This window comes from Bacillus rossius, chromosome 10, assembly GCF_032445375.1.
Source record: "Bacillus rossius redtenbacheri isolate Brsri chromosome 10, Brsri_v3, whole genome shotgun sequence".
NCBI classification, from domain to species: Eukaryota; Metazoa; Arthropoda; class Insecta; order Phasmatodea; family Bacillidae; genus Bacillus; species Bacillus rossius.
The window spans coordinates 52,928,906-52,943,068 of NC_086337.1; the positions used below are offsets into that span (position 1 = coordinate 52,928,906).

The window sequence follows — 14,163 nt, forward strand, 5'->3', positions numbered from 1 at the left end:
AGTTCCAGGGCTGCCACCCGCGCGAACAGGTGGTCGCCGCCCCTCACGCTACTGCGCCTCTGAGCGGCTAGCGACGTTTCTTTTCTTTCTCTCTGGCCCCGCGTCGAGCGACCTGGGAGTGGTGTGTGCGACAAGTCCAGTTATTTATGTGCATCAGCCTTGCATCGCATCCCCGTTCGTACTGCATTTTTTTTTAAGCAGGCAGTTAGTTTACTTTCTCCGGTTTTACGTTTTATTTTTTACTTAACGCGTATGTGTTTTTGTTTTGATCCAAGTAGTAATTATTTTTTTTTATCTTTAGATGTAGATGATAGGAGTGTGTAGTGTTTCCATAGTTAATCTTGGTATTCCCGATTTTGTGTTCTAAATGGTATAGACAGAGGTGATGAGAATACTCAGGCATGCTTAAAGAAAATTGTACATTTATTAATTAGTCCCTCAGCAGTTCTTGTTAATAATGTAGTCTAGTTTGGATTGAGTACGTTCATAACTGTAGTAGATAGTGAAAGAAAAAAAAAGACTTGTTGCATTTTCGAGTAGGTACCTTACCATGTGTACACTGAGAAGGGGAACGACAATTGTCTTGGTACATCTCAGACAGTATTAAAAAAAAAAAAAAAACACGCCAGCAACTTGTTGGATGTATGAGTGGTTGTGAATTCCGGCCCAACAATGCCGCAGCAGTCCCCAGTGAACGAGGACTCCATTCGATTGGAAACTCTGGGCAAGTTGACACAGAACGGCGGTTTGGCGGGCTCAGGTACGTTTGCAGCAACAAACAGCGTGTGGCACTACACTGTTAGAAATTACGGTAAATTTACGTACTTTTCAAACGAAGAATTCCCCTAAGATAAACGAAGAGTTTTTCGTATTTTCGATATCCGAATCTTCGTATAAATTCTGCCTTAATTAATCTCTTTTTTCCCTTATTATAAACATGGTATAAAAAAACACGTTGAAGAAATAAGTTCTGGCAGTAGTCTTAACAAGTTTTTTGCCGTTTTACTGATATCAGTAACATTCTTGTGGATTCATGCTCAAAGAAAGTGAACTTGGCATCCGCAAGTTTACGAATATAACGGTAAAATTTACGAAGATCATTGGGTAATTTGTGAACACATATTCGTAAATTTAAGGTGTGAATTTTTAACAGTGTATCCTCTCGCGTGTCTTGTGAAAGCTTTGAAGCTTGCCTCCTAATGCTTCTGCAACTGACACTCTTCTCTGCACTGTCTTTAAGAGCACAGCTGATCTTTGTGATGGCAACATTCACATCAGTTGAGTTCGCGAGCTGTTTGTGCATGTGTATCTATACTCGGCTTCTGTTTAAAAACTTCATTGTCTTCATTGTTCAAGGAATCAATCGAAGGCGAAATTTTGTTATAAAAAATAGATAACGTTTACAACGATATTAAAGGAAACCTAAACATTTTTTCCGTTAAACTTAGAGATGGTTTATGGTAAGGGGCCGGTATTTTTCGCGGAAAAAAAATCTGATCACTCATTATACTGCGATGTTTCTTCCTTGTATTTGGCGGTCGTCGACAAGACAATACCGTGCTTGACCAGGAAAATTAGGACGCGTTTTCTTTTGCAAGAAATTGCTGCAATTGCATGCACCTAAAGGAAACTCAACCAATCATGGAACACGGACGAGTTACATCGTTTAGCAAAAAAAAAAAAAAAAAAAAACTGCCCCTATTTATTGCGAAAAATGTTTTGTGCCAAGATATAGGTTACAAATCATTGTAACTTAATCTTCCTCTCATGGTTGGGAGATATATTTTTGACGTGCAGTGGTAATATTTAAACTCATCGCGGAAACTTTAACATAACATCTGCTTTCTTAAGTGGTCCATAAAATTGTGGAGCAAGCTTATTTCGCCGATCAGATCACCATCCATAGTTTTAATTCATCATGTTAGACTTAACAGTTCAGCACATACTCGAAAACCATACAATGTTTCCTAGGTCGTCTTCCCTGTCAAAATTTCATTGCTCAATTTTACTCGACCGCACAGAATCTAATATGAAACTATATCATAGACTCGAGCAGTTGTGATATGAAACCTGTGCAGTTCAGAATGTGCGTGGCTTCCAGGATTTCGAGCTTATAATAGATAATAATGCTATAAAAATCAATTCAAATTTTTTTATAACAAGCCAATCATTTTCCAGGAACGTACTGTCGGCTTACACGTGCCTACAAACATACATATAGGCTGATACTGAATCAGACCGACAAAATTCGGCTACAGATTCATCACGAAAACATAAGTTGTGCATGTGTGTGTATATACATATATATATGTAGTACTATATGTACGTGTATATGTATATATGTATAATGGGAGAGAATTCTACCGACAAACTTAGGTTTCAGGTTCCTCGCGACAAAATAAGTTGAAAACGTCTATACGACTTATGTTAGGGACCTGTAATATTCGCGGATTCATTTCGCGATAGGATAGAGTCCAAACACTTTTGAGCCACAGTTTATCTGAAGGACTCTGGGCCAATGAAAAATCTTTAACAGAAGAATTAGCGAATCACGATCATTCCAGTCAACAGGTGTTACGAGTCGGTAACCAATCAGCAGATGTAATTTGCACGAGTGCGTAGAGGATCGTGGATTCTATCCTTTAGGGATTTTAAATAGCGAATTTTACAGGTCTCTACTTATGGTCTAAAATACTTCCCAAGGCTGGGAAACATCTTTGTTGGAGCCGAACAAAATTTTTATTGTAAATAATAGAGAAAGTACTTAAGATGGATCACTGAGCGACTGGATTATGTATAATTTAATGAAGTTCAAATACCACCGCGAATTTTGTCGTTGTCACAAAAGTTCATTGAAATAATATTGGGAGAAAACACCTTTATTTTTCACACACTTTTTGTGACGTGTTTACTAACCTCAATTATTTCATTGAAAATAAATTTTTTAAAAGCGATTAAAATTCGCGTCGGTTGTAGAGCTTCGTTCAATTGCACATAAATACAGTATTCCAGTTCAAATTTTTTTTTTTTTTTTTTTTCGATAGTTAACAATGAAAGGTTTGTTCAGCTCCAACTTCAGAGACGTGTACCAGCCTCGAGAAGCACCTTATAGACCATAAGACGCGTGGATGTTTCTAACTTACGTTGTCGTAATGAACCCGTAGACAAAGCTAGTCGGTCGAATTAAGACTCACTCTGTATGTATATACATATATATGTCTTACAGTCAAAAGTGCTTCACCAAGGTTGTTATACGCTTGTGAAGTTGAACCAAACAGCTTTCATTGAAAGAAGATTTCAACCACTGCGAAATCTTGTCAATGATTTCTATTTATAATTGTTACGTGGAAGAATGTATTTATGAAGTTACTGTCGAACTGTAGCTATGACCGTGGTGTTGTTTACTTGACGGTAGATGGGCAGGATACGTCGGGGCTCATGCGCCGCGGTTTTGGTTCCTCAACGTCCGAAAAAAAAAAAAAAAAAAAAACCAGGACGTAATAAACTCGTCGGCTGAGACGTGCAGGCGCTTGTTTACAGCCGAAACCTGCCAGCTGCTGCCGAAGCGAAGAGAATGGCCAGGAGGGAGAGGGGGAATTAAACCGTCTCCCCCTCTCCATCGTATGAGCAGACCTCTCTCTGTTGTGGTTTGGGGGCGGGGAACATACCCCCGTAACGACCAGCTGCGCGCGTCTGTCGTGGCAGCGGGGCGGTTCGAAAACAAGCCAGCTTCGCTCCGTGTCAAGCAGCCAGTGGCGGATTTAGAAGAAAAATATAGTTAAAAAAACTAAAGAAACATGCTTTTAAAGATTATTAAACTAAAAAGTTAAAAATAATTTTAAAATTTAATTTATGACAATAGTATATAAGCAATACTAGTATAAATGAGAAAAAAGCTTGAGGCGCTTTGTGCCATATTTTTTGTATATTAAGCTACTATAGTATAGTAGTATACTATAGTATATTAATATACTATTGTCATAAATTAAATTTTAAAATTATTTTTTACTTTTTAGTTTGATAATCTTTAAAAGTATGTTTCTTTAATTTTTTTAACTATATTTATTTTTAACTTTTTAGTTGGATATTCTTTAAAAGCATGTTTTTTTAGTTTTTTAAACTATATTTATGTATAATTATCATAGGGAAATGAGTGAGGGGGTCACGTGTTTCTTCCCTCGCCCTCAGTTGGGTAAAAATAAAATATGCACTGCATAATGTGATTTCTGAAATAATAATAAACTTGTATTATACCAGGTCCAGACTACCGGTAGCTGTCCCCCCCCCCCCCCCCCAATAAGACAACTCTGGGTCCGTCCGCCCCCGCAAGATAGTCAGGAAGGGGGTCTGTTTCGGCGTGAACATTGTTGACGAACGTTCTGCTGCACAGAAAAAAAAATCGTTCACAGTACTAGGCATGTTATTTATATATAGGTACTGGAAAAATTCGTGGTTTCAATGACCTCTAGGGCATAAGCATGCGCAGGACTTCAGTAGTGGTGGTGCCAGATTACTTAACAGCCCTGTCATTCACGGACCCCGAGCCTAAAGCGGGGGGTCCGGGGGTCCTCCCCCGGAAAAATTTGGATTTGAAAGCGCAAAATGGTGCTATTTAAGGTTTTTCCGAACAAAAACATTAAATACACAGATGTAAAATTTTTAACATTTTTTATGACAAATTATGGCTTTGAACGTTATAATCACCAGGAAAACTACTAAACTATTTACAGTTTTAAGCTTTTTTGAGCCATAAGTAAATTGCACAAATTGTTTGCACGGAATTCATGCTGGTGGCTTTGAAAAACCGTACTTACATGTTTTCTGAAGACGCCAAATAAATGCTAGAAAAAACATTCTCAAATGTTAAGTTTTAAAATAAACAAATCAAGGGAGTTTTTGTAATATACCTTAAATATGTAAAATATTAAAATAATAAAATACACAAATGAGAGTGACCAAAAGTTTTAACTTTTGGAATACAACAAAAATGTTTTGTCGGCGACTGCATATAAGTCATCGAGTAAGCCTATCCTTTTAACTAACTAAACTCTCTCTCTTTTTTTAAATAAACCCTGGCGGACGGCGGCTATTACATATTCCGTGCGCCTGCCGAGTGGAGTGAACAGTGGACACCGAGCGCACATTCTATGTAATTCGAGGAGAACTAGGAGAAGTATTTACATTTCAGAAGTTTCGTAGCCGCGGCCCGCGTGTACAACACAAGTAATTGCACCTGGCTTGTTTCCGTGTGTATAGTTGGTTCGATTGATAATTGATAGTGTTATGAGCACATATCTGTAACTCGACACGATTGGAAAACATATTTTTTTTTTTGGAAATAATACGGATTTTTGTAAGTATGTATTATTTCTGCTTCTAAAAAACAAAATAACGGTAACCCTAATGGTGGTGCCAAGGCACCTGTGGCACCTACCGTGCGCACGCCTATGCTCTAGGGTAGACTCCACGAACCTCTATGTACGCGGGTAAATTACACCAGCTCATTGGCTACTGACTCGTGACACCTGCTAAACTGGGATGCTTGTGATTCGATACTTCTTACGTTGAGGGTCATTCATTTGCTCACAGTCCTTCAAGCAAACTGTGTTCCAATCAACTGAAGCAGCCAAAAGTTAATCGCATTTGGATTCTAGCCTATCGCGAAATGAAACCGCGAATTTTTCCGGTCTCTCTCTCTCTCTCTCTCTCTCTCTCTCTCTATATATATATATATATATATATATATATATATATATATATACATACATACATACACACACACACACACACAAACATATACCATTTTGCTCACCGCACTTTAAGTGTTGTTTGTAAGCTTACACATATTTGTAAATTTGTATGTATGTACATTTACAGGAAAACAACACAGTAATACTGGGTTCGGATTCTTACCCGGGCATTTTATGCCTTTTTTTTTATTCCAGTACCTTCAAAGGTTAAAGTTATTTGCAAACCGTTCCTTGGATAGCTTTCCAGTATTAACTGCGCATATTAATAAGCACTGAAAAAAGTATGAAGTAAAATTGTTGAATATTCGATGATATTTTCCGTGGTTTGAAAAAAAAAATCTTGAATGGAACGTAGATTGAAATATAAAATTATGTGCCAATTTTTGTAAGAACTGCTAAGTATCATCTAGAAAAAATGTGTTTCATGTACGCAAAAATAACCAGTCACTTGTTGTACAGTCATAATGTCTTTCTTGTAGTATTACAAACTAATTTTTTTCCCTTTTGGGTAATACTATATACTTATTCAATACGAAACAAGAAAAAAAAAACTGTAAAGAAAGCTCTCAATGATCATTCTAAAAGTAAACTTAAATGTTTAATTGAACGAAATTATTAGTTGTGAATCAATGATCATTTTGCGCATTTGTATTGTTCCAATGAAATGGCTTTGCGTGTACGAGAGCTGTATTGAGTGTCCTTGTGTTCTGTCCTACTGATATATAAATATAAAAGTTTGGATTATTGTTTTGCAGCCATACAGTTTCTTTCATGTAAATATATAAATATCTGTACTTTTACGCAAATAGTTCAGTTCAATTTACAAATGAAATGTGAGAGAGACTTTCAGTAATCGCCAGTTATGTGTAAACATCTAACCTGGGTAACGAGCAAACTCATGTGTCATGTTGTAAATAAACTTTTCGACGAGGATTTTTATTAAAATACGGCCCATCTTTTTGAAATTTACTAAACCGTTTATACTTTAAAGTTCCCGCACACGTTAGAAGTTATACTCTCATGTCATTACTAAAATATTAACTTGAAACATTTTAAAACACATACATATAGCACTATGCAGCCTAAAGGGTTGTATATTTCCTTTTGCTTAAAAGACTGAAATCAGTCTGTAAATACTTCTTAAAATCAAACTTTAATCTTTTTGAGCTGATTAAAATTTATTATTATAATATATTATAAAAAATGTAAAAAAGTAGTTTTGCATGTGTCGACATTCGAATCACGTACCTTGAGTTTAACAAGCGCGCGCTCTAAAGCTGTGCCACAGAGACCGTCAAGATATTGAAAGTAGAATACGTATTATAATATTTGTAATGCCGGTTTTCTTAGGAATTTTAAAACTAGAAATTACTTTTTACTGTTTACGAAAGTGACTACATGCGGGTTTAAATTGCCACATGCGGGGGTCGCCATCTTTGTGTCACATTTCCTTTTCCGTCGACTTCCGTTCCATTTTTAACGAAATAACTCCCACCACCAAATGCCGTGTGCCGGGAGCTAAGATGTTCGCACATAAAAACAACGGGGGCGCGTCGTTTTGCCTAAAATCGTTTTGCCTAATCGTGTATCCCCACCTTCGGTTTGCCTAAAGCCTATTTGCCTAGAGTCTATTTACCTAAAGTTTTTTGGCCTAAAGTCATTTTGCCTAAATAACATTTTAGGCTAAATGACTTTAGACAAAACGACGTGTACATACTCAAAACAACAACCTGCAGTGTGCGACCGTCCGCCGACTCCGGCGAGGACCCCGCTGACCCGAGAGACGCGTCGCCATGGCAACACGCGGCGCGCTGCACGCTGGTCGCGCAGGAATAACTACCGCCAGGGCCTCTTTTCTTTCAGCCTCTCCTCCTGTCGCTCGCCCGCCCGGCGCTAGGTGGTTCACGCTCCGGACATGAAACGATGTGAACTGTTGTCTGGGAATAAGGATCTATAAACCAGAGTAAATTGTCTAATTGTCCATCCCCCCTTACTGATCCTTTACTGTGATAGTTCCCTGCTGAGATTTCCTCTAATGGCTCAGGATCAGGATTGGAGTAGGAAACGTGGTGGTAGTGGTCCTCCTATGCTTGGAGAACACTCCGAGGGGTCCCCGCCCTGTTGACGAGTGGAAGTGTTGAGCTACTAGCCTGCTGAGCTAGTAGAGGTTGGATAGGCCTCGGCTGGATCACGAGCAACTGGGTGACCGAGGGGTCCCAGGGATGTGAGAGGTATGGTTCCGTGACGATTCCACAGAGGGGGCTAGCTCTGTAGGTGGTCTGGGGGTGGACGGCGGAGCTGGGGGCGGGTCGGTGGGGCCGATGTTGGGATGGGTCTCCTCAACCTCTCGACCTAGCCGTGCGCTCGCCAGTAACACGCCGCAATTGGAAATGGCGAATCTATTTCCCGGTTCTTGGAACCCATGTTGGGCACTGGCAACAGTGTCAGGCACGTAAAAGATCCATCTTTCTCCTAACCAGGTCAACACCCTAGCGGGTTTAGATGCCTGGGGGGGGGGGGGAGTATTAGTGTATTCATGAGGTGCGAACCTAAATTATGTGTCCATACCCCCTTCCCCTCCTTTATCACGCAAATTAAAAAAAAAATCCCAATGAAAACAAGAGTAAATTGTCCATCGCCTCTCGCGGTCCGGTCTTCGCATCTCTGGAGACTGCCCCCGGATCACGAACACACTCGTACAGATTCGTAAGCGACCACCGCCTCGGTTCCACAATTCGCCAACAGTTGGTCTTAGGGACCGGGAAAATTCGCAGTTCAATGACCTGTAGGATGAACTCCATAGTTCTACGTACACTCGGTCAAATGCCACCCACTCATTGGCTGCTGTCTTGTGAGACGTCCCAAAGTAGCAGCCCTGTGATTCTATAAAGCTTTGGTTGGGTGTTTCTCATTGGCCCAGCGTAATCCAGGTGAGTTGTGAGCCAATAGCGGAGGCAGCACTGAGGTATAACTATTTGTGTTTTAGCCTATCGCGAAACGAATTCACGAATTTTTCCTGTCTCTAGTTGGTCAGGGGACGATACAAAGAAGAGCCAGCGGCCCCTCAACCTCTGTACCGGGCCGCAGTGTTCAGAACACTTACCAGCAAGTCTGGAATCGGCCCAAACTTCAGCGGTAATTCGCGTTGCGTTATTGTGAACAGTTACGTACACGTCCTCCAAATGAATTCAAATTTGAGAATGTTATTCCCCAGCCCTTCTGGGTTCCAAAGAACTATGGAAGTAGGTAGTAATTCTTAAGGCACTCCAACCGGAAAAATTCGCAGATTCATTCGACGATAGACTAGAATTCAAACACATATGCCATTTAGATGATTTTGCTATTGGCTTACTGTTCGTCTTGAATAATCTCAACCAATTATAAACCCTCAACCAAAGAAGTATCGAATCACAGACAAATCTGCTGAGACGACTTACAAGTTAGCAGCCAATGAACTTCCGTTATTTTCCTAAGGTTACAGGAGAATGTGTAGTCTATCCTGAAGGCCATCGAAACCGCGGTCCCTAGTTCTTAGGCACTCCAACCGGACGAGAAGGAGTCTGCCGTAACAGTCTCGGGGCGATTATATCTGCTGTGGGCAGGGTTTGCCAACTTCGCGAAGAGGGAGAAAAAAAAAAGAACTAAATGAGCGTCGATTCGCTAGTTAAATTGCGCGCGATCGCAGTCGGCGGGTTGACGACGCGGAGGCGGACGGAGGAAGATCGTTGGCGAAGAGGAGAGAGAGAAAGAGAGAGAGACGCGACCCCCGCTGAAGATTAAATTGGGCGTCCCGGCAGTTTTGATGGAGCCGTAACCCTGCGGAGTTTCACGGCTCGCGGGAGGTGGATTGAGGGGGGGGGGGGTTCGACGCTACACGGCAGCCCGCGGGGGGCAGGCGGGGGGCGAACACGGACCCCGGACCCCACAGCGGTCGGCCCCAATTAGCGTGGAAAGTCCCGAGCGAGATGCCACAGGAGGGAACATCCTGTAAGCTACAACATGCGTGGCCGAACAGAGCCGCTGCGAAACATCCTTTGGAGACCGGCAAAATTTCGCGGTTTCATTTCGCGATAGGCTCTAGGATCCAAATGCGATTAAACTTCTTTTCCGCTTTCAGTGATTGGAACACAAGTTCGCCTGAAGGACTGTGAGCCGATGCATGACCCTCAGCGTAAGAAGTATCGAATCACAAGCATCCCAGTTTAGCAGGTGTCACGAGTCAGTAGCCAATGAGGCTGGTGTAATTTTCCCGCACGCATAGATGATTGTCGAGTCTATCCTAGAGGTAATTTTTCTAGTCCCTACTAATTTGTAATGACTAGAGACCGGAAAAATTCGCGGATTCATTTCGTGATAGGCTAAAATTCAAACATGTGAACAGTTCTGCTGGTTCTGCTATTGGCTCGCATTTTAACTACATCTCTCTGGGCAAATGACAGACTATTGACCAAAGAAGCTTTGAATCACAAGCTACCCAGTGGAGACGCCTCACAAGTTAGCACCCAATGAACACGCGTGTTTGCTTGAGAAATGCAGAGGATAATGGAGGCTATCATAGAGGTCACTGAATCGGCGAATTTTTCAGGTCTCTAGTAATGACGTCGCTGTTAACGATTCGGTAAGGCCCCAGCCTACTTGGGAACACATACATCTGTAGAGATTTAGAAGTAGCCACGCGATTTGAATACTGCCCAAGATATGAGAGTTTTGTTGTCTGTTTACGAAAAGCATAAATATATCCTAAGGGCGAATGAGTAGTTCTGTTTCCGTATTTCCATTTGTAAATTCTTTTTTTTTTTTTTTTTTTTTTTTTTTTTAGAAGAATGAAAATTTGCTGAAACGAGTGTCTTCAGAAGAAAAAAAAATTAGGCTCAAAACATCTGGGAAATTAATATTGAAAGCACTCAAGGGACTTGTAAAGAGTGTTCCGTGGCCTAAGGACCAACGCTGGCAACCACACATAACTTAGAAACACACAACTTAGAACTATCATAACGTAGAAACACACATCTTAGAACAGGCATGACTTAGAAGATTCTATCTTGTGTGTTTCTAAGTAGTGTGTTTCTAAGTTGTGACAACAGGGAAGCCTAAGATGTACATCATCAAGCTCTGTCCCTGCCCGAACACGCCCGAATATTCACCTTTGGCCAACCTCGGGTTTATAAAAATATGTATATATTTCTCTGTTTATTTTAATGTAGCTATACTAACCTAACTAACCGTCCATAGTGTTTTAAAGTGTTTTAATGTAGCTAACCTAACCGACCACTTTTTAAATATTTGAAATCATTTTCCCTGCGCAAAAATAAAACAAATCCCGAGGTTGGGCGTGTTCGGACAGGGACAGAACTTGATGGACATCTCAGGCTTCTCGTGACGACACCCCCACCTGCGTTCAGTCGGCGGACGGCGGGGATTGTTCTTGGGGAGGCTGTGGTGGGGGGGAGGGGCCGACGGGGGCGTGTGCCGGGGGACGCACAGCCCCGCCGACTAGCGCCTTATCGCCGCGGGCCCGCCTGGCTGCCTGGCGGCGGTCCCTCGACTCGACGCGCGCGTGTCTCCAAATGGGGCAACCACCGCGCAGGGAGAAAGAAAGCTCGAGCCGCGTTGTTTGAAAAACCACTGGCGCCAGTTCGCGACACGCAGCATTTTTGGGTCACGTCGAGCTCTTATCGTCCCCTGTGGAAAAAAAAAAAAAAAAAAAAAATGAAAGGGGAAGGAAATATTTACTACTGCATGAGATTGAACTCAAAATACTGACTCTACGTAGCGAGGCCAGGTCACTCCTCAAGAGCAGGGCCAATGAGAGCGGGAAACCTTCTTTTCACAGACGAGAGAGCCACAACCCCCGATCGTGCATCTTCGGTTTTTTTTTTTTTTTGTTCATTGTGAATAAATATGGCGGTGTTGATAAAAGTATACTAATGGTCAATTAGGTTAGGTTAGCTACATTATAAATACTTTAAAACGTCGTGGACGGTTGATTTGGTTAGGATAGCTACATTGAAGATAGGGAAAGAATGCTACTTTAAATTTCGTGTCCCGAATTTGCACCGTGAGAACAACATGAATTTATTTGCTCGTCACCGGGGTTAGATGTTACACGTCTCTGGCGAGAACTGAAATACTTGCTAATTTTTTTTTAGGTGTTTATTATTGGTTTTTATAGTTCCTCAGGACGTCTCAAAGTAAAGTGTGATTCAATGAAATTGTGTGGGGGGGAAAAAAAGGTGGTCGTCTGTAAAGTCGGTTTACGGACGATAATTTTACGTGATAACGTCATGAGAAAACATCGATGAAAAACTGCGTACTTTTTAATTTTCAAATATTATTTACAGTTTTTACAAATTATTAATTTAAATAATTTGTTTGAATATAATCACGAACAATTAGTTAAAAAAAAAAAAGGCCCACCATAACCTGTTTGATATATTATAGAAGATTTTCTCGCACGGTGGTTGGCCGGTTCTTGCACGCTGGGCTCAGGCGGAACGTGACAATGAGTCATGCTTTTTTTTGTGTGTGTGCAGCCGGGGCGTTCATCGATTTGTAAGACGTTTTCACGTCAAAAAAAAATTCTGAAGTCTGGGCACGAATCTCTAGCAGGCCTCAGCTTTCACTCGCGGCCGTCTTTCTAGAGGCACGTCCACGATGTTTCTTCCTGTTCTTGGACTCCAGGGGTCGGGCTGTGGCCGGGCAGAGTCCTGGAGGGGGGGAGGGAGGGCATACCTCGTGGGGGGGTTGGGAGGGTAATATGTGCCCGAGATCACCTCGGCCGCACACCAAGGTCACTCGAGGCGTCGGTCCTCCCCCCCCCTTCCCCCCTCCCCCCGTCCAGTCTTTCCCAGTCGATCGATAGCCCCGTGAGTCGGGAGCGTATACAGCTGCCCTCTGAACCCCCCACCCCTCCACTTTTTTACACCACCAACTTCCGGAGGCAGGTACCCCGCACGTGTGTGTTCGGGGGGCGACTGAAATGCTGCCCCTTGGAAGGGCAGCAGCCCTTCAGGATTTTTCTGGCAATGGTTTTGTTTGTACAGCGACTGGAAGGGCAGCCCATCCGATTTCTGAAAACATGTTTCTTTGTAAGTTTTTAAATAATCCTGAAAACTTGCCCCTTGGAAGGGCAGCCCATCAGGATTTTTCTGACAGTAGTGTTTTTTTTGAAAGGTTTTCTGAATTGTTGCCCCTTGGAAGGGCAGCCCTTCAGGATTTTTCTGACAGTAGTGTTTTTGAAAGGTTGTCTGAATTGTTGCCCCTTGAATGGGCAGCCCTTCAGGATTTTTCTGACAGTGGTTAGTTTGTAAAGTGACCTAACCTAACCTAAACTAACCACTGTCAGAAAAATCCTGAAGGGCTGCCCTTCCAAGGGGCAACAATTCAGCTCCCCCGTGTGTGCCAGCAACAAACCTCTCTCCCGAGGTCCCGGGCTGAGATGGAACAACATGAACTATGTTCTCAGCCTCCTCCTGCACCATCGTATAACAATTTTATATTTATACACCCTTGTAGGTAGTGCGACAATATCGTCAAACTTACAAAAGACTACAAATCGCTGTCGCTGAAGTTTAGCTAACTTAAGGGAGTATCATCTATCCCGTTCCAGTTCATTATTTTATATTTATATTCCACGTGGTTAAACTTTAAACTTGCAGAAGTTTTTAGTGGCTGATCTTTCACCACATATATATATATATATATATATAAAGCGGGTTCATTCCCCCCCCCCCCCCCAGGACCTCTGCATATTCGGGCAAACGTCACCTGTTCATTGGCTACTGACTTGTGAGGCATGTGGTGATATCGTTTAATTTATTTCGGAACGAATTATTTAATTTTACCTAACCTTTTAAAATCTTCAACATTTTTATTATTTTAAAAGGCTGAACAAAATTAAATTGATTTTTGTGAAAACGCACTAGCCAACGGCATAGACTTAAAAAAAAAAGTAGTTGTTTATTTAATTTGGTTCTCCTTATGCTGCACAAAAATGTTAAAAATTCAACTTGACCAGCTAATCATATAATATAATGCACTGTATAATATTTTTTTTTAAATTTTGTTGAAGTTCGGCCTCTCAAAGAGTCTACAAGTCTTACAGTGTTAAAAGTAAATATAAAAAAAATATCTGTAACGGGACATACACCCCTAACATTTCATTCATGTACGCATTTGCTAGCATGATAAATACTACTTCGACACACGGGTTAGGTTACGGTTATGGCCTAACACGTCAGGGCTTATTCTCTACCTTACCCGAAAGTCTTGGAATACCGTCCTTAATGTGTTATCTACGCATTAACAAAGTCAGATCTTCATTATTACACACACGTTGGTATGTTATGAAAACTGTTGATACCACTGTGGCGCCTTTTGGTTTTCTATCTCTCCCCCTTAAAACCAAAGATTT

General features: G+C 41.5%; 1 protein-coding gene across 1 annotated transcript in view; it reads left to right on the top strand.

The window, feature by feature from the left end:
* LOC134536139 (endoplasmic reticulum aminopeptidase 1-like) overlaps positions 1–14,163 on the top strand; it is an 85,415-nt gene continuing 71,252 nt past the window's right edge. Inside the window, exon 1 of the mRNA XM_063375733.1 lies at positions 1–760. Coding sequence (XP_063231803.1) covers positions 673–760 — 88 coding nt within the window. The 5' untranslated portion in view covers positions 1–672. The remainder of the gene's footprint in view (positions 761–14,163) is intronic.